Source organism: Xenopus laevis, chromosome 5L (assembly GCF_017654675.1).
Source record: "Xenopus laevis strain J_2021 chromosome 5L, Xenopus_laevis_v10.1, whole genome shotgun sequence".
NCBI lineage: Eukaryota > Metazoa > Chordata > Amphibia > Anura > Pipidae > Xenopus > Xenopus laevis.
The window spans coordinates 145,261,910-145,283,074 of record NC_054379.1 but is presented as its reverse complement, the minus strand read 5'-3'; the positions used below and the strand labels follow the sequence as shown (position 1 = coordinate 145,283,074).

General features: G+C 37.3%; 1 protein-coding gene across 11 annotated transcripts in view; it reads left to right on the top strand.

Moving 5' to 3' along the window:
* Nucleotides 1–21,165, top strand: part of LOC108717166 (myelin transcription factor 1-like protein) — a 310,654-nt gene that overhangs the window by 246,183 nt on the left and 43,306 nt on the right. For all 11 annotated transcript variants that reach the window (XM_041563524.1, XM_041563530.1, XM_041563531.1 and 8 more), the window contains 3 exons: nt 3,743–4,717; nt 17,924–18,058; nt 20,438–20,528. In XM_041563524.1, coding sequence (XP_041419458.1) covers nt 3,743–4,717; nt 17,924–18,058; nt 20,438–20,528 — 1,201 coding nt within the window. The remainder of the gene's footprint in view (nt 1–3,742; nt 4,718–17,923; nt 18,059–20,437; nt 20,529–21,165) is intronic.

The window sequence follows — 21,165 nt, the reverse complement described above, 5'->3', positions numbered from 1 at the left end:
ACCATGCTGGTAATTCCAGGGCTGGTGCCATTGCACATTAGCTGCTTTATAGTTTCGGCAATAACAGACACACAGGAACAGGTGCATCATGAATGTTCTCAACACCGGTGCAACAAATTACTGGGGAATATATAAATAGATGGCAGAGTCTCAGCATGCAAATCTCTGCTAGACATTATAGTCATGAGGACATGTTTACTAAAAATATCATTTGTTTGGGACCTACTTCAGTTTATTTATTTATTTTTCTTTAATCTTCTGACAGTCTTTGCCTATCCCCCCACAACACAAGGCTGTACATCGAATATGTGATCAATGTCAGAGCATCTAGATGATGAGAGTATCGTCAAGTTCATTTTGTACTTTGATGTCAGATTGAAAAAACTCAGTCTATAAATATTGCAGTCTGTGTTCCCCAGAATGTGCCAATTTTGACAGAAGCTTTGAGAGTATCTGCGTTTCTAATCAACTTTATGTTGGCATGGCATCTGGAGGAAATGTATTCTGTATCACAGGGGCTTCCAAAAGGTGATCACCATCTACCATATTATCTGACAACATGTAGATCTAATGCTGCCCAGTATTGTCCATAGCAGCTTCATTAGATCGATTCTGGGTGCTTCTGACTACTTTAAAATAGTCTTGTAAAATGTGTTTTCTTTCAATGTAATAATTGTCATTTTTATGGCACTGCAAAGCTGACCTTCCAGATTGAGCCGATACCCTTTTAACTATTTGGTTGAGGTTTAGGCGTGATGGCATCTGACCAGTCTTTGGTTGTATATCTATTAAGCATGTTTAAAACAAAAAACCATTAGGCAAGGACCACATTGGCCCTTTGATGAGGTCTACTTTCAATGGGTTTTTTATATATCCTTGTTATGATCAAATTGTTTTTTTAAACTCAGACTGCCAGAGGGTGAAGCATGATTCATGACTTCAGACAATGGGTTTCCACTGGTCCATTATACCACCCAAGTTGTAGCTTTGCATTGCACACAATGATGGTAGTTTGAGTTTTAACTAAGGACATGTGATTTTAGCTGTATCCAAATGTTGGTCATACTAAAATTTAAAAAAAATATATGTGTATATATATATATATATATATATATATATATTATTTTTTTTAATTTATTTATTTTTTTAAATTTAGTAAGTCTTTTACTTGTATCTCTGTCAGTTATAAGAGCCCAGATGGTTAAATTAGATTTCACGTTACTTTTTTCTAAAAAATAAAGTCATCAAGAAGTCACTAAAGTAGCACTGCCATTGAAACATTTGGATAGCATCTGAGAATTCCTGCTATTTCATCTTATTTTCTGAAGGAGGTGCTAAAATAGAACCGAGTGTGCATTAAGAATACTTGGTGTCAAGGAGCATTTTCTGTTAGAATATTAGCAAAATCTGAAGAATCTCTTTTCATGCTCATTAACAGAATATCATTTGCAAGATATATTGATGTTTAGATAAGTGGCTTTATGTCTTCTAGCAATGTTGTTAATGTGCATCTTTTATAGATATTACAAAGGTGGCATAGAGTGCAACTTTGCCTATATGGTACTACTTAGAAAGGGACATAGAAGCTATGTGTGAGTTCTTTTGATAGATTTAATCCGTACAGAGTGAATTGTGTCCATGAACAGAGATTCAAATGAGCAGCTTGGAATACTTCTTGAACATGCATAAAGGCTATTGGGATCTTAAGATCTACAGTTAGGTATCGGTAGATAGATAGATATATTGATAGATAGATGATAGATAGATTTGACTTTTTTCAACACAAATTAACTATGTAAGTAAATTAAGGTTACCGTGATAATGAAGACAGGATAAAACACATTACATAAATCAGGTTTTTCTAACCTGTCCAGCTGATGTTGAATAACCAATGGCCAATGGCACTGACCTAATCTCAATAAATGGAAATGTGGGCCCTTTTACTCCTGACTTTCCATGGGTTCCTGTTTTTTGTGTAGTTACAGATATATCTAAAGCAGCCTATAAAGACATGTTGAAATTTGAAGTTCAGCTTTAGACAGATTTTCCTTTGCTCTTGAAAATCGCTCTTTGACTTTTTTCAAGTTGGAAAATGTTTTGCCCAATGACTACTATCAGTCATTTGTCTAGTTAAGAACGGTGATATCAAATGTATCCACCATGGGAGGATCCATTAAAGGCAGACTTGTTGCTGTTGGTTGATTGTTGTTCACTAATCCTGTTCACTAATCCTTGATGGAACAATGTGACTTGTCAGTGTATAGGTTGACCATGGTGTACCTTTCCAGTGGAAACCTTACTGATGTGCCCCCCAATGAATGATGTTGTTCATATATTGGAAATGTTGCCAGGACTCATTTTCTTTTTAACATTCCTTTTTTACCTTGTTTCCTTATTCATCTTCCGTTTGCTCCTTCCAATAGACTAAACAACATCAGTGACCATTTCTGGTAAAGCTGTAAAGTGATACACTGTACATTTTGGAGGTAATTTATCAATGGTTCAGTGATAGAGTTTTTTATACCTCGAATGAACTCACAACTCGAATGGTTTCTTATTTAAGAAAAATCTCGAATGTGAAAAACCCTATTTTGCGGGTTCAAGTGCCGAAACCAGAAAACGCGAATTAAACGGGTTTTCGGTGAAAAAAAACTCGAATCAGTGAAATGAGTTTTCGGGCAAAGAACTTGAACATCGAGCAGGCTGTTAATATCTTCAAATGGTTTAAGGGACCTCTGCCATTGATTCCTACATGACCTTGACAGGTTTTAGGTGGTGTTATTCGGATTTGAGCTTTATAATAATCTCGAAAACTTAAATTTTCGGTGAAAACACAATTTGGACCTTAATAAATCTGCCCCTTTATTGTGATTATTATCTCTAGGGATGCACAAAATCAATAACTTTTTGGTTTGCTAAACACGAATACAATTTAATCCTTAATGTGCAAATTCAAAATTAGCATGCCCAGTGAACAAAAATTGCAGTTGTATAGAGTATTTAATTGTTCACTCGATTCTGAATCCTAAGGATTTGGCTTGAAACAAGTTCTGGGATTTGGTTTGGACTTGTAGCATCCCTACTGGATTTTTTCTTCTCATGACATAGAATTTTCCATTGCTAGTTATTTTCAGCAGGCCTAGCACAGTGGCATCTAAGCCAATCTGTCACCTAGACCATGCCTCTTGCTGGCTTATTATATGGAAATTGTAATATTACAATAGTTCTATAGAAACCACATGGATAAGGTAATTTCTATACGGAGAACAAGATTACAACTATATGCTTAATCATTGATTTTCTTTTTTACATTTATATATCTCTTCAACCATCAACAAATGCTCTATTTTATATAAAATATACTTTCACTTTATAGTTCTTTAGAGAGCTGTCAATGACATTGTGCTCCTGTTTACATCCCTTGTTTACTACTAAGACAATTGCATTCTACAGAACTTGCTATTTGCTGTGTAATAAAGTATGCCTTGGTGCCATATTATAACCTGAATGGCTGCCCCCGTGGCTACTCAGAATCATATTTATATAAACTATATTTGAGCCTATGAAGCCTCTGATAATTATACATTTATCTGTAAAAACAGACAATTCAAAAGGAAAGTAAAAAAAAATAGGTAATTATCCATTTAAAAGACTGACTAAAGTGCTTTAAAACTTTTTATTCTATTTACTTATCTCCATAGCCAATCGATGTTCTAGCTAATCTTTTCTGTTTTCTTTTTAGACCATCATCCAATGGACTGCAACAGTTCTCGATTATTGCATGACACAGAAAAAGATAATAATAACAATGATGAATATGATAATTATGACGAACTGGTTGCCAAGTCATTGTTGAATCTTGGCAAAATAGCTGAGGATGCAGCATACAGAGCCAGGACAGAGTCTGAAATGAACAGCAATACATCTAATAGTATGGAAGATGATAGTGACAAAAATGAGAATGTGGGACGAAAAACTGAGCTAAGTTTAGATTTGGACAGCGATGTTGTTAGGGAAACAGTAGATTCCCTTAAGCTCCTGGCACAAGGACATGGTGTTGTGCTTTCAGATAACCTCAATGAGAGAAACTTTGATGACAATGCAATGCAGGAAGATACAAGGAATATGAACTATGTAATGTTAGGGAAACCTACAAACAATGGACATGCAGAGAAATTGGTAGAGGAGAGTGATGAGGAGGTATGCTTAAGCAGCTTGGAATGCTTGCGGAACCAATGTTTTGACTTGGCCAGAAAACTTAGTGAAACCAATTCCCATGACCGAAGTCAACAGCAAAGTATGAACATGCGAATGCTTAGGCAAGATGAAGATTTTTCTGATCACATGCATGATAGGAATTATTCAGACATGATGAACTTGATGAGACTTGAAGAACAACTCAGCCCCAGATCAAGAACTTTTTCTAGCTGTGCAAAAGAGGATGAGTGTATGGAAAGAGATGATGACACTACCTCCATCACCTCAGACAGGTCAGAAGAAGTATTTGATATGACAAAAGGCAACTTGACACTTCTTGAAAAAGCCATTGCCTTAGAAAGTGAAAGAGCAAAGGCAATGAGGGATAAAATGGCCATGGAATCGGGAAGAAGGGACAGCATGAGGGCTTGCGAGGACCATTCGGTCAGACATCTCTCTGGGGAAGAAAGGAGACCAAAGACCAACGATGGTCAAGTCAAAAAGCCATGCTATATGAAAGGTAAAATTTAACTGCATATCTGGGTTTTACTTTCTAGAGCCCTACTCTGTTTTTGAATTTCAAGATCAACAATTCAGATATAATAATGATTATACTTTCTATATTTTAAGAGGTTTTAGGAACAGAATTGAGGTGTTCATGGCATGTTCATTCAATTATTGTAGCCGGCGATGATAAATACCTGAATTAAAGCAATCATCTTTTATTACCTCTCTGTGCACACAATAAGGCTTGATGTAGAGTGCAGCTAAAGATGGATGTTGCAGAGTCCAAGTGTTTTGCTGTGTGTAAGGCACATGAATAAGGGGTATTTTACTCTAACAATATGCAATTATTCTTTTATGGCTTAATTGATGACCTGATTAGTTTCTGAATACCGTATTTGGAATAACTAGGTGTTCTATTAAAATGAAATGAGAGCAAAGATCTTTGTATATTGCCATATTGTCCATATAACGTGTAGAAAACTGTTAGCACCAATGTGAATTATGTCTTAGAACAATTGAAAAAAAAACAGTATTATCATATCAAAGCATGATGGATAATGTTTTTTATTTGACCTTGAATTGTGGGTAATAATCTTACTCTTTTCCTGCAAAGTGTTTTTTTCTATCTTTCCATTAACAAAGGACCAGATCAAGGCACTGATATGAAGCAAAACTATAGCTCAAGCAAATACTACAGTACTGCTATATAAAACACAAAGGAGAAGGAAATGTAAGATCACTTGGAATTTCCAAGTTGTTGAGTATCCTTCAGTGAATGTAGTCACTTTACATGCTACCCCAGACTGGTGCTGCTCTTGTTAAAGAATGCACCAACACAGGGTACTGACTTTCTTAGGAGAGATCATTCTTCTGAAACAGAAAACCTTAGCCTGGTGTTACACCATGAGATTTGTCCATCTTTCCTTGGTAAAGTGTTTGTAACAGGCTGTATAGTAAGGAAGACCAAAGACTGCGTGAAGGAATAGGGGAGCCCTGCCAAACCCAGTTTTCATAGAAGCCCATTTGGGCCCCTGAACGCTGTGGGATAGACAGGGAACCTACACACAACACAGGATCAAGCAAAAGCATAGTCAAGGTCAGGCAGAGGGTCTTGGGCAGGTAGCAAATGTTCCGTAGTCAGGAACAAGCACAAGATCACAAACCAACAGAACAATACACAGTAAAAAGCTTTAGCAAGGTCTGAGAACACAATGAAACAAACATAAACCAGCCGTTTATTTATAATTATGGTGCCAAAAGTGGCATCAGTGCATCATGAGTGAGGTGGCATCATTGCACATGCATGCCTCTAGACACATCCCACACCAGGACCTACACCAGAGTGCGCCACAAGAGCCAGGTTCAGGGACTTGTAGGAGTGGAGGTAAGAGCCCGTGCCCATCTCCCGGCCCTGTGACAGTTTTGCTTCCTACAGTGAAATATTAGTATTTCCTTCAGCAGCGCACTCATGCAAAATCCAGTTTTTAGTCAATAATTGTGCAAGTGTTGTTGTTAAGGCAATCTTAGTTGGTGAAAAATTTAATGACTAGCATTTTATAAATAGAACACCTTACAATCCAGTCATAATCACAACTCTGTGTATTGAGATAATAGAGAGGCATGATAGAGATTCTTCTGAGGAGACCACTATTGGGTGTTTTCATTCCTTGTACATATAGTTGGATGTAGCACATGGGCAAAAAAAAAAGGTTGGATAACTCTGCTACAGATGTATCAAAGCTAAAGAAGATTGAAATAAGTGAAGAAGTTGCAAAAGATGATGATAGCAAGTAATAGTTGGTGTGCCGAGGCTGGGCCTTTTTTTTTTACCATAGAAGCACTTGACGGCTTGTGCCTAGGTTGCCAGTTTTAAGGGGGTGGCCCTTGGATGCCTATATGGTGAATATATGTGTTGTACAAGAAAAAAAACCTCTTTCCCTGCTGTCAGATATATCCCTACAAAAGAAGATGGGGGTATGAGTTGTGGGTCGTGGCAGGTGATGTGGGCGGAAAGTTGTGATGTCACTTCAACCTACTGTACGTCATTTGGGCATGCATTGATGGGTGCAAAGTGGTCAGAAAAGGGCCCTGTGCAGATAGAATCAAAAAATAATTTTAGATAACAGAGCAGAAGTACAGAAGCAAATAACAGTACAGGTTTTAGTACATGGAGAAACTGTAACCCTGTATTGTAGTATACAGGGAAACAATGCAAGAACTCAGCAATCAAAGTCACCTACAGTATGAAGAGAAGTTGCTGTTGTCGACAAGTATGGCTTTAATTATCAGGATCTATTGGAGTGGGCTGTCTATAAATGGAGAAGGTCAATTAAGAATGTTCCCTATATCTAAGAGCTCACTGTTGCTGCTTGATACTTGGGCATTCCATATTTCTGGTGTGGATGTTCACCTTTTGCCAAATTCTTCCAGATTGGTAGGACTTTGTAAAAAAAGCCCTTAAAAACTATTATATAAATGGTCAAAATATCCACCTATCCGATTTTCCAGGATGGATTATCCCTCTGAAGGAGGGGGTCACTGACCTCCCTTTCCAATTCAGAGAAAAGCACTTTTACCCATACTTTGTCAGCCAACCAAATTAAATTGCAATGGGACGATGATGGCTGGGCTGACATACTCTCTCACCCCACTGCTAATCCCTGTATCCACACTGAATCTGAATTGGTTAAATGCTTAATTTATAAATAAGACATCTTTTATTTCTGGTAGGACTGAACATCCCCTTTAAACCCAGTGACATCTGTTGTTGACTCCTTGACTGAGTGTTTACTAAGTTAGTGTAATGTATGGTATAAAAAAAAAAACCCAGAGCAAAACCCAAGGTCCCAGTCTCGGCTCACTCTTCTGCCTAATACAGTCGCCTTTGATTTTGTGAGAAGACCTCTGCTACTCAGATGCCACCAGGTCTTAACGTTAGAGGAGCAAGAGGAAAGATCTGGGCAGGCAAGGGAACCATAATGTATACAGGAAGGACAGGGAACAAGGAGCGAGGTCAAGTGATGGTCAATACCAAACAGACAATGCAGTACCGAATAAGGAAGCTGAAGCATAATCGAGGTCAAACACAGATCGGAAGCGCAACACCAAATCAGGATCCGAGGAATAGTTAAACACAGGCAGGGGTCAGTTCAGGCAGCAGGAAAGCAAAGTCAGGAACAGGCAAGGATTAAAACCGAATACTTGAACTTAGAAGCGCACCCAGGAACTATGAAACATAGACCTACAGTATACTGGACAATAAGTCAGAGTAGGGGGTTTTATAGCCAGACTAATGGCTTACACAAATCACCTGTGGCCAAACTGGCAACAGGTAAAACAAGCCATGCTTACCAGCAATTACCAAGCATAGCCATAGGAGTGAACCCAGGCCTTAGCTGTCTGCTAGCATAGAGCAGTGGTAATGCTGGCAGCACAGAAACACCAGGTCCCTAATTCAACTCCAGGTGGGTTATCACAGTTAGGTGCTAAAATGCACCAGAGCAGTTGACCATAACAAGTGATAATATGTCTGCTTTCATTTTCTAATTCTAATTAGATGCTAACTATTGGCAACTTCCCTAGTGCCATTTAGCACTCTAGTATATAACCCACAAGCCTTCTACTAGTAAAACCTAAAACCTGCACCTGGTACAGTTAAACTCTCCAAACCCATTCACATTAATTTATGAGCAATATTTCACAACCATACATATATGTTTTGAAGTAGACAGCGCTATGACACAGGCTATTACAAGAAGGACATTATTTGTCTAGTAAGATTTGTTTCACCATTTCTTTCGCCAACTTGGTTGGCATTCCGTTATGCTCCTTATTGACAAAGAGATAAAGATGACTTAAACCTGACTGCGCGCTATAGGAATGGATAAATAAGTTAATATCGGGGCAATGACTGCACATTAATTATCTCAAGATACCTGGGTAGTAGGCATTATTTTAGATTCGAGTCATGATGTGTCTTATGTTAAGATCAATAGTCATTTCTTTCTTAAACGCATTTCACTTGCTTTGTTCCTTTGTGAGAACACCACCTTGAGTGTAATCCAATAAAGCAGCAGAAAGGTAAATTCAAATGGCATCAAATAAAAGGAGGGAGGCGCACAGATTTTATGTCTCCTTATTCCACCCTGCTGGAATTTGCATGCAAATGCCAGACTCTTCCTAACTTTCATTCTCGCAGAACTTCTTTTATCTTGCTTTTTATTTTCCTCAATTACATTTTGGGCAAGGCAAAATATATTATTATTGATTGCAGAAAACAAGATGTGAGCACATAAAAGCTAATAAAATGAGAATATAATAAAGCTCGCTGGTGCCTCTCTGATGTAAATGATATAACGACTCACAGAGCTGGCTGTAAATATTTTATCATATTTGTTCTTCAGACTTGTAAGGCTCTGGGAGAGTGCTAATAATGAATATTTACCTTTGATAAACCAGATAGTCAGGCTTGGTCTGCTTGGGAGCGCAACTATAAATCTCGGAAAAATGGCTTTCTGAGCAGACAGTCGTTAATACATATTCTTGTTCTTGTGCTCCTGATTTGTTTTTGGTTAACAGTAGCGCTCAGTCCTTTCATCTAGGGATATTTAGGGTAAACTAATAGTATTTATGTAGTTGTTTTTCCCTTTTTGTTTTTGGGATGGTCAGTTTTCAAGGCTGTAAATCAGGCCTGTTGCAGAGGGACAACTTAAATTGGTGATACACAATGAGGGTCATGCTGGCAGACATTTAAGAGTCTGGTTCTACTTAACTCTCATCCATCCTCCACCTCTTCTTTTTCTTTTTTTCATCCTTCGTCCTACTCTTTAAAAGGATACTGTCATTGGAAACCGTTTTTTTTTTTCAAAACGCATCAGTTAATAGTGCTACTCCAGCAGACTTCTCCACTGATCCATTTCTCAAAAGAGCAAACAGATTTTTTTATATTCAATTTTGAAATCTGACAAAGGGCTAGACATTTTGTCAATTTCCCAGCTGCCCCTGGTCATGTGACTTGTGCCTGCACTTTTTGAAAAAAACATGTTTTCCGATGGCAGGATCCCTTTAAAGAGCAGGTTCAAGCTCTGAAAATGTACCAGGGATTTGATTTAATGTTCTTCTTAAAACTGTAAAAAATTCAAGAAAGATAAAGTAGCTCATTTGTTGAATTAAGACACACTCATAATTACCAAATAATTAAAAAAATGAATTGCTCATCTCATATTAAAGAGAAACATTACAGTATTCCTAATATGAATGGGATATTTTATTTTTTTCAGTCTCAGAATAAACTCTCCTGAAGTGTGAATCATTTTTCCTTATTAGACTAATCATAACCTAACCTTAACTGTAAACCTTTAGACAACTAAACCTTTTTTGACTAGGGATTTTGGTCATATTTAAATATGTAATTTAGTGACTGTATTCAGTTCAGAATTTTGCCATATATTTTATTAAAATGAGTTGGACCAAAAGTAGCCCCCCCCTTTTAAAAAATGTATTAGAGAAATGCACGCCATATATAGTATCACCCGTATATCAGAGTAAAATGAATCTGGTCACGGTTTTTAGCACATTAACCACAATCTAGCTCATAAATAAAATAATCTGGACCAACGTGAAAAACAGAATTCTCTACACTAATTTCATGGTACCCAGTGGCTGAAAGCTGCAATGCTCCAATGTATAGAACTTGGATTGTAAAATCAAGTCCATTGTCTTCTTTTGCTGCAATGAATGGCACAGAGGCTGAATTACATAATGAAACATTCAAGGCTGATGGGTTGATGATTTCTATGGAAGCCTAAGCTTTTCTCCTCTTTTCAATGCTGATCTGAAATTAACAAACCATTTCTCCCTGTCTGTGTGTTAGGCACATGCAGGAAGAAACTATCTATATATTTTCCATCTGCTGGGGAAATTAATGTTTTCGCTACATCCTCTCTTGCATACATCCACGCTAACCATTTCCCTTTTCCTCATTCATCCTCCACCTGGCTCTGGATTTTACTTTTCCTCTTTTTTCTCTGCTCTTTTGGCCTATTTTTGTTTTACAAAATTGTTACAAGAAAAAAAAATAGAGACATTTGCACAGCCTTATTCCAACTATCCTGCTGTGGGTATAAAATATATCCTGGAGATTCCATTCCAGTGGGACTTGGCTTTTTACTATTGAGTGCTGTTCTCAGATCTACCAGGGAACTGTTATCTTGTATCAGTAAGCTGTTATCTGGTTACCTTTCCATTGTTCTGTTCTTAGGGTGCTGGGTGGGAAAGGGAGGGGGTGATATCGCTCCAACTTGCAGTACAGCAGTAAAGAGTGACCGAAGTCACATGTCACATGATTTGGGGCAGCTGGGAAACTGACAATATGTCCAGCCCCATGTCCGATTTCAAAATTAAATAAAAAAAGTCTGTTTTCCCTGTTGAGAAACAGATTTCAGAGCAAAAGTCTGGTGGAGCAGCACTATTTACTGATGTGTTTTGTAAAAAAACATGTTTTCCCATGACAGTATCTCTTCAAGCTTACTTGCCCTTCTTTGGATTCTCTATAAAGCAATAAAATCCCGTTTGAGCACTAGAGACCAAAACTCACAGCATAATTTTGGGCCTTACCAGTGCTTTGTAAAGGGAAGAATGGACCTCTCCTCTGATGAATCTATACCTCTTTTAATCCCTCTATGAATCTATACCTCTTTTAATCCCTCTATGAATCTATACCTCTTTTAATCCCTCTATGAATCTATACCTCTTTTAATCCCTCTATGAATCTATACCTCTTTTAATCAAGCACTTGGTTCTAACTGATCCCACTTGGTTATAAGGAGACCAGAAAGCGCAAAAAACATGATTCTGCACTGACAAACTTTGGTTTAAACTAAGAAAATGCAAGACAATTGAAAATTCAAGAAGAACAAGGCATTGCAAAGAATACAAAAAAGGGTTTAGTAATGATTTACTGTAAGGAATTTCCTTCTGGTAACCTGATTTCCTTCCACACTCTTAAATTGACCTCAGTGTGCGTGAATGTGATAAGGACTTTAGACTGTAAGTCTCACGGGGACAGAAACTGATGTGAATGATGTATAAGATCAGTAAATGTTGCAGAAATGTGTCAGTGCTGTAATAACAACTGGAAATAAATGAATAAATGTATAGGCATACCCACTGTAGATGCTTGCCTCAACCAACCCTTATGAATACAGTGCTGCCAAACGTACATAGAAATGTATTCATTGGGAAGGCCACGGGTCTTTGACTCAGCAACACAGCTGAGAGATTTACGGCAGATTAAAAAACTAGAAAAGCAGTTTCAGGTTTTGTACACTACCTTCCCTGAAATATATGACCCCTACGGAGTTCTGTACTTTGAATTTGCCCTGAGCAGGCAGGTACCCTTTAGGTGCACCACACATTTCCTTAATGATACATCAGATGTAAGTTTAGGAAAAAGCATATTTTGCAGTGACAAAATAATATATTGTATATTATATATAAATATATTATGATAATAATAATAGAAGAAATTTGGGATATAATTCGACATGATGGATTAGAACAAAGCCAAACGAGAGAAATATTTGCACTTTGAGCTTTTTGGCCATTTATCTTATCTTTTATCTATGTCTGAAAATGTCCCTGACTATAATAATAGTTATGCTAAATCTTAAAATAGATCGAAGGGCTGGGAATCCTTCTGGATTTCCTAGTTCATTTTGTAATCAGCACCCTAGTCTGAGCTTGTGTTAGAGAATTCCAGCTTAAAAGGAACTGGGGAATTTAATGCTGCTCTCGTTCTTTTTTTATTTTCACTTTCCAAGAGTGATGAGACAAGGCTCCTGAGCCAGCAGGGAAGCTGATGTATAGTAATGAGCTCTTCCCACTTAGAAATCGGAATTACTGCACTTCTCTCTGAGATGAATACAAATTGTTCTAAAATCTTACTGGTCAATTAGTTGTTGCAAATCCTAGGAAGGATCTGGTTGACTTTATTTGGAGAACTGTTTTTATACATATAGTCCTATTACCAACAGAAATAGGAAATAGTAATGACTGCAATGTTGAACAGAACACATTAAAGGGCCACTATATCATCATTTGATTATTTTTCTTTGTGTATATATATATTTTACTCTTGTTTTGGGCTAATGATACCACCCATGCTGTCTCCAGTTAGGTATAATGGATAATGTCATAGATTCTATGGTAGTCTTAGATTGCAATTTTACACACACTTCATTTATTACTTCTTGCAGGGAGGCACTTTACAGACCAGGGCATTGGTTACCAACTCAAGGGTATAGTTACACGATGCACAATAGTTCTGCAGATTGTCTCGCTCTATCTGCTTCTCACACACACACTCACACCATTTCTCTCCTAAAGCCTCCAGGATCACTGTCATGTAGATGGTGCACAGACAGAGTGCCGTTAATCCAGGGGCCTCTTCTCACATTAATCTCCACCCCAATCCTCTGTGGTGACCTCACATACAGGTCCCAAGCTTCCCTTGTAGGTTTTCCTCTAACCTATCCCTAATTTCCCTACCTGGTGCACATTCCCTCAGGGGCTCTACCCAAATACTCATGGGAAAGTTTTTGGATGCATTTGCACACCCTGGCCCTCCAAAAATAACGACTCCCTGGTGCACAGTGATGGAGGTATCGGCCACCTCACTTCCAATATAGCACAAAGAAATCTTAGAATTTATTGCAGCATGCAACGTTTCGGGGTAAACCCTTTTGTCTACCCATATCTAATCACTTTTGTCAGGATAACAGATTGTCCTTTCTCACTAGCCTAACTATATTTCATTCCTAGAGTGAACTCATACAACTGGCTACCACTAACTAGCTATGAAGGAGTCAACCTCCCAAAAATGGTCTGGCCTCATTGGTTTTGATCCTGCCTCTGGATATTCCCAGGCCAAAAAAAAAAGTGCACAGCCCTTGCACCTCCTTATAGGCTCTTGCAGGTGAATTCCCCTACAGGCCAACCTTAGGGGTTGAAGCCAACTGCTAGGCCCAACTATTTACACTATAAAAAGTTATTTTTCACCTCTTTACAAACCTGTGACCAACTGTCGCTCCCTAATTCTCTCTCAAATTAGGGGACAGGTAGGGGATGAAACAGGGGTCCCTATGTGCCCCCTCCACTCACCACTCATGAATGCAGTACTGCCAAAGACAAGCAGTGTTGTACTTATAGGGGTGGCCACAGAACTTTGCACTCTGTGGTAATACATTTATCGGGGGAAGGCGATATGCATATTATAATTCTGTCAGTTGAAATCCAAACACAGTTCTTTCTCAGTGGCAAATAAGTTCTATTTGTATTCTCTTACCACTATGCATAACTTTATCATTCCCTGGAAAGAAGCCAACGTGGAGCAGTCGCAGTCTTCCAATTCCTGGACAAAAAAACATCCCCTACAATTGTTCATAACTTGTATATAAATACAAAGAAACTGAATCTGTAGAGCTATTCTGCAAGGAAATGTATGTGTATAGTGCTGTTCAAAGTTCCATAGTTTTACATTTATATGATTTATAAAAGTTTTATAGCTACAAATAAAGTAAAAATAATTAATGGCAAGAGTCAGAGGAAGAATAAACATTCAAGACAGAAAAATAACACTTGGCAATGTACTGTCACTCATTAGATGATTGGGCGGCGTATTATCATCAGCCATTGTGCTTTTTTTAAAGACCCGCTTCAAGGTTTTTGTCAGAAAATAACTGCTTTGCCAGTAATAACATTTTATTACATACACTGTGCATAGGCGCATATTTTAAAACATGCAGTCTTCTCATTCCTTCTGAAGATGAGTCACTTAATACGTCTCTATTAAATAAATACTAATACATGTTCACGTTATGCATATCTTTTACCTCAACGACTTTTACATTTCTCCCATAAACCTGTATATTGTCATTTTATAACGAAACAAAACTTTTATGATTAGTCTCCATCTTCTGAGAAATGGGAGCTACGTGTTGCTGAAGTTACAAGTACAGATATTCTCTCTCAACACTAAGGGGCAGATTTACTTAGGGTCGAATATCGAGGGTTAATTAACCCTCGATATTCGACTGTCGAAGTTAAATCTTTCGACTTCGAATATCGAAGTCGAAGGATTTAGCGCTATTCGTTCGATCGATTTTTAATTCGATCGAACGAAAAATTAATTCGAAGGATTTTAATCCATCGATCAAACGATTTTTGTTCGACCAAAAAATACTTAGGAAGTCTATGGGGACCTTCCCCATAGGTTAACATTGACCTCGGTAGCTTTTAGGTGGCGAACTAGGGGGTCGAAGTTTTTTCTTAAAGAGACAGTACTTTGACTATCGAATGGTCGAATGATTTTTAGTTGAATCGTTCGATTCAAAGTCATAGTCGAAGGTCGAAGTAGCCAAAAAAACCATTCGAAATTCGAAGTTTTTTTTCTTCTATTCCTTCACTCGAGCTAAGTAAATGGGCCCCTAACCTGAACCTAACCTAAACCACTCTTATCTTCTTTAGATAAGCCAAAGACAAACTGGCTTGCTGCTCTTTTACTTATAAAGTCTCCCGAGGGAATCCCTCTTGACTGTCAAAAAGAAGAGCCTGCTCTAGAACCTCTATCCACCTAACTGCACGTCTAGTGACTGGAATGACAAAAACAAATATTCCCATAAAATATACCGATTAACTACCGCATACACGTCTGCTATTGTGGCTAAATTATACACTCAACAGGAATTACTCATGAAGGTACCAAGTACTGAAACCAGATTGTGTGCCAATGCCTTATTTTAAATGAACAGTTAAGACAGCAGAGTTAGTGGGACAATTGCATCACGTCCCACACCTTTACTATACATTGTAAATGAACAGAAATGTACTTTTGTGTGTCAAGAGAAGATATGGAAATGTATCACAGTACACAACAACAGTAGAATATATAAATAGAAATTGATTTTAAGTGATATTTGTATTTTATTGTCTTACTGCCTTGAATTGCATTTTAAAAATTGCATGTCAATTCAATGTTTTATTTATAATTTCATGTATAGGTATAGGATATGTTATTCAGAAATCCATTGTCCAGAGAGCTCCAGAGTACAGCAAGGCCATTTCCCATAAACTCCATTATAATGAAATAATTTACAATTTTAAAATAATATTTTTTCTTTATAACTAACTAACTAACTAACTAACTAACTAACTAAGATATAATGAATCCTTATTGGAGGCAAAACAATTCTATTAGGCTTATTTAATGTTTAAATTATTTTTTAGTAGACTTAAAGGGGACCTCTCACCCTAAGAAATAATTCCAAATTATTTTCTATCATGTTAGTTGAGCAAAATAAAGTTTAATCACACTATATTATTTAAATTGTGTTTCCTTTAGTCTTGGAATTCACAATCATAGTAAACAGGCAGGTGCCATTTTGTGACAAGGCAAGTTGCTTATACCCCCCCAAAATCTTGTGTATGTGCCAGAACTGGGGATCAAATGGCCAGGCATGGTAATTATAGAGTGTGAGGAGGGAGGGGGAATGTAAGGAGTTCAGTGACATCTAGGAAGTACTGAATGGAAAGTGAAAAAAAGTGATTTCCCTGCCTCTATGCCTTAAGCATAGAGGAGGGGCAGGCAATATATGATTGACAGCTGAAACTTTTAAATGAGTTTATAAAAGGCATGGATGTTTTAAAGAAAAAAAAATTTGGGTTTCATGTTTAATATGCAAAGGACTTTTATTATACAACTTTTTCTGTGTGGGTGACAGGTCCACTTTAAGGTACAGAGATCCAAATTACAGAAAAACCGTATCCAGAAAACCCCAGATCCCAAGAATTCTGGATAACAGGTCTTATACCTGTGCATGATTTAATTTTTATTCCTTAAAAGCGGTAAAACATCATGCATATATAGGGATTTTGTCTTTTGGTATTGTCACTTTTAGAATGTACAATATGTTTCCATTCCCCTGCAAATTCTGCAAAATAATAAACTTAAAAAAAAATGAAATTGTGAGCATAGTGTGCTCATTACCTAAAGGAACATTTACATTAGGGTAGTTAAAGGGATCCTGCCATCGGAAAACATGTTTTTTTCAAAACGCATCAGTTAATAGTGCTACTCCAGCAGAATTCTGCACTGAAATCCATTTCTCAAAAGAGCAAACAGATTTTTTTATATGCAATTTTGAAATCTGACATGGGGCTAGACATTTTGTCAATTTCCCATCTGCCCCAAGTCATGTGACTTGTGCCTGCACTTTAGGAGAGAAATGCTTTCTGGCAGGCTGCTGTTTTTCCTTCTCAATGTAGTCTCAATGAGTAGTGAATTTGCGATTCGCCATCAGCGAATAAATTTGTGAAATGCCCAACTTGCAGTACAGCAGTAAAGAGTGATTGAAATTTATCAGAGCACAAGTCACATGAATTGAGGCAGCTGGGAAATTAGCCCCATGTCAGATCAAAATTGAATATAAAAAAATCTGTTTGCTCTTTTGAGAAATGGATTTCAGTGCAGAATTCTGCTGGAGCAGCACTATTAACTGATTCATTTTGACAGTATACCTTTAAGGTAATAATAAATAAATACAATTATTATTGTATTTATTTATTATTATTATTTATTTTATTGTCGCTATGAATAAATGAGTAATGAGTACTGTTAGGGGCATATTTATCAAGGGTCGAAGTGAATCCGAGGGAATTTTCGAAGTAAAAAAAATCGAAATTTGAAGTAATTTTTTGGATACTTGGACCATCGAATAGGATACTACGACTTTGACTTCGAATTCGATTCGAAGTAAAATAGTTTGAATATTCGACCATTCGATAATCGAAGTACTGTCTCTTTAAAAAAACTTCGACTGCAATACTTCGCCAAATTAAACCTGCCGAAGTGCTATGTTAGCCTATGGGGACCTTCTAGAGCAGTTTTCTGAAGTCGAAGAAAAATCTTTGCTCGATCGCTGAAATCCTTCAAATCATTCGATTCAAAGGATTTAATCTTTGGATCGAACGATTTTACTTCGACCGCAAATGGCCAAAATCAATGGAAAAAAACATTGACTTCAATATTCAAAGTCAAAGTAATTCAATTCGATGGTCGAATTTCAAAGTATTTTCAACTTCGAAATTCGACCCTTGATAAATCTGCCCCTTATTGTTATGATATAATGTAAGCAAAGACAAATAATATGCCTTGTTTTTCCAGATCCTTCTAGAGCAGACAAGAAAGAGAGCAAGTGCCCCACACCTGGATGTGATGGGACTGGACACGTGACTGGTTTATATCCACATCATCGGAGTTTATCGGGGTGTCCGCACAAAGACCGGGTACCTCCAGAAAGTGAGTTTCATTTTCTTGAAAAAAGGGTATTTAATATATTAATGAATGCCCATTAGCAAAGCAGTGTTCCATGCTGAGGAAACCCTATAACAACTAGGAGATAAAGGTAGACAATTAAAAGAATACAGAGTAATGGATGTGAGTTATTACGTGATTTTGGTTGATCGTTTAGCTTTGAAATACAATGTTATTGTGATAGGTCTATAGCTCGTTAAGTGTTCTGATTCCCAAAACAATTACACGACTGATGCGATTCCTCCCACTCCTGAGACTAGGGATGACTGTTGTCCGTACACACAAGTGAAGATTTCTGTTCTCAGAAATAAGTGATAAGTGGGCTGTACTTGTTGAGGTGATTAAAAAGCCTTGTATGTCATAGCTCTTAAAAGATGTGCAAAATGAGCGATAATAAAACAAACAAAATAATTATTTTGATGCTGTTATGAAAACTTTAGCAAACTTTAGCAAAGCCTGGGGGTTTGAAACCCCAAATATACTGTACCTACTCTATATAATATTTTTGCAGTATTTTAAGTCACACCTTTAAAATGTAGATACTGCTCTGCACTTGCAAGTTTGCTTGAAGGGCAAAGGGTTTCTTCCTATTAAATACATCCTACTAATATTGAATTGCCAATTCTTGTTTGTTCTGAGACATGGCTTCTCCAACTGAGATTCTAGTCCTGAATCTAGTCCTGGATACAGGTTTTCGGTAATACCCAGTAATGCGATTAATTTTTCTATATTTGATACACAATATAGTATATCTGGCATTATCCTGTCCCTGTTCTTATAACCTGGGTATTATTATAATTCTTATACTGACTACTGATATGAAGGCTGACATCAGAGTATTCTACAGAGTGTTCCAACATTTGTTGATGAACACACCAGAGGTAAATATATCAACTATCATGTATATTTACAGTCTCTCTGCATGTTCCGCTCTACTTACTTCTGTACAGTAACTAACATGGCCATAGGCCAGTGGTCCCCAAACAATGGCTCATGAGCAACATGTTGTTCACCAATCCCTTGGATGTTGCTCCCAGTGGCCTCAAAGCAGATGCTTACATTTGAATTCCTAGTTTGAAGGCAAGTTTTGGTTGCATCCAAGCCAGGTATTGCCAAACAGAACCTACTGAGGCTGCCAGTTCACATAAGGGCTAACAAACAGCCAAACATAGCCCCATTTAGAACTTCTAATTGCTCCCCAAATCTGTTTACATTTAAATGTGGCTCATGGCTAAAAAAAAGTTTGGGGACCCCTGCTGTAGGCACTCAAACACTATCCAGTATTGTATATTCTAAAAAGAAATAAAGAAGGAAGGAGAATGTATATTGACAATTTAATGAACTACCTTGCAGGGATTAAACATGGATTATCATCAGTTTCCCCTTTTTAACTGAAGTATGAATGTATGTCCATCAGAATTCCTATTTATCGGACTCATGTTGAATAAAAGGTTATACTGTGCCTTTAAGCATTCTCTTCATTTTGTGTTGTGCTACTAAATGTATGCAAGACTTTGCCAGGCACAGTGGGAGTCTTTAACACACTAGCAGTAAAGATATCTGAGATACAATGACTTAACCTACTTACAACACTGAGATATGCTCCTGGGGATTGTACAGGAATAAATTGGTCAAGGCTGGCCAAGTCAGTGGTGCGCCCAACGTAGAACACTCTCATATCCTTGCTCCCCGCATGTACGAGCGTCAATGCGCGTTTGCTTGTTCCCATAGTGATGTCTGGTGGGGGGGGCAGAAGTGCAGTACAGCTAACCTGCAAAAATCATCCTCTTCAGGAACTAGGGGCAGCTAGAGAGAAGAGCTACATGCTTGGTGCCCCTTCTTCTTTGCACCTTAAGCATGTGCTACTTCTGCCTACCCCTAGTTCCGGCCCTGATATTGGTATCCCAGTTACTGGTAGCAAAGAATGGCATGGCTAAATATTCTATTTGAGATACAATCTTGCACTGGTGCTGCCATATTGTGCAGTTCTTTCCTATTGAGGTGTGGCATCGAATTCAGTAAACATTTTGCTTTCATCTTTCTGCCCTAATAAATCTGCCCATATAATTACAGTATAAAAGACTTCAAATAACTGCCCTTCAATGACAAGCTGCTGACTCTCAGTGTTTTTTGTGTCAAGTTTTTAAACCAAGCACATTGAAAATACAACATTGGTTGAAGGTCTGATAATAATCCCGCTGTGTATTGCCTAACCAAGTCCTGCTTCAAAACCAAGCACACCTGCAAGTACAATATTGCATCAAATATTCTTTTGACGTTCTGATAATCGGCTTCCAACGTTAACATTCATTAATTCTCTTTAAAAATTCATTTTCTTTCCTTTTTACTTGTTTTTCTGTCAAGTTCTTGCCATGCATGAAAATGTTCTTAAGTGCCCTACACCAGGCTGCACCGGGAGAGGCCATGTGAACAGCAACAGGAACTCTCACAGAAGGTAAGCGCAACTCTCTGAATCTGCTACAGACGGAGATTTCTACTAAAGCAGCACATTTCCCCCCCACTCCCTCTTGAATTGAAGGGATGACAGCTGGTGCTTACTATGCTTTCTTACAGTTCAGAAAAGTTTCACTACTTTGTCACATAACAAGATCAAAAATCTGCCATATAGGGAGTTTTGGCACAAGCTACTGTAGTACTCCCGAAAAAGTGTTTTTAAATATGTCCTTTCAAACAAGCGTTTTTTGTTTCTTTTCTTCCCAGAAAGAGTCATATCCTAAATATTTATTTTTAAAAATTCTAGTTTTGTCTGTTTAAAGAAGTCATTTTTTAAATGGAAATAAAGGATTTGCCATTTTTCTTTCACTTTTTCTTTTTTCTTTTTTTGCATTTGATCATATAAAATGTATATTTGTTAATTAAATAGTCTCAGAACAGATTACAGGGGGAAAGGTATGGATATATATATATATGGATATATATATATGGATATATATATATATATATGTATATATATATATATATATATATATATATATATATATATATATATATATATATATATATATATATATATATATATCCATATATATATAGAGTAATGAAGAAGCTCGCACTCACAGGACTTATCAAAA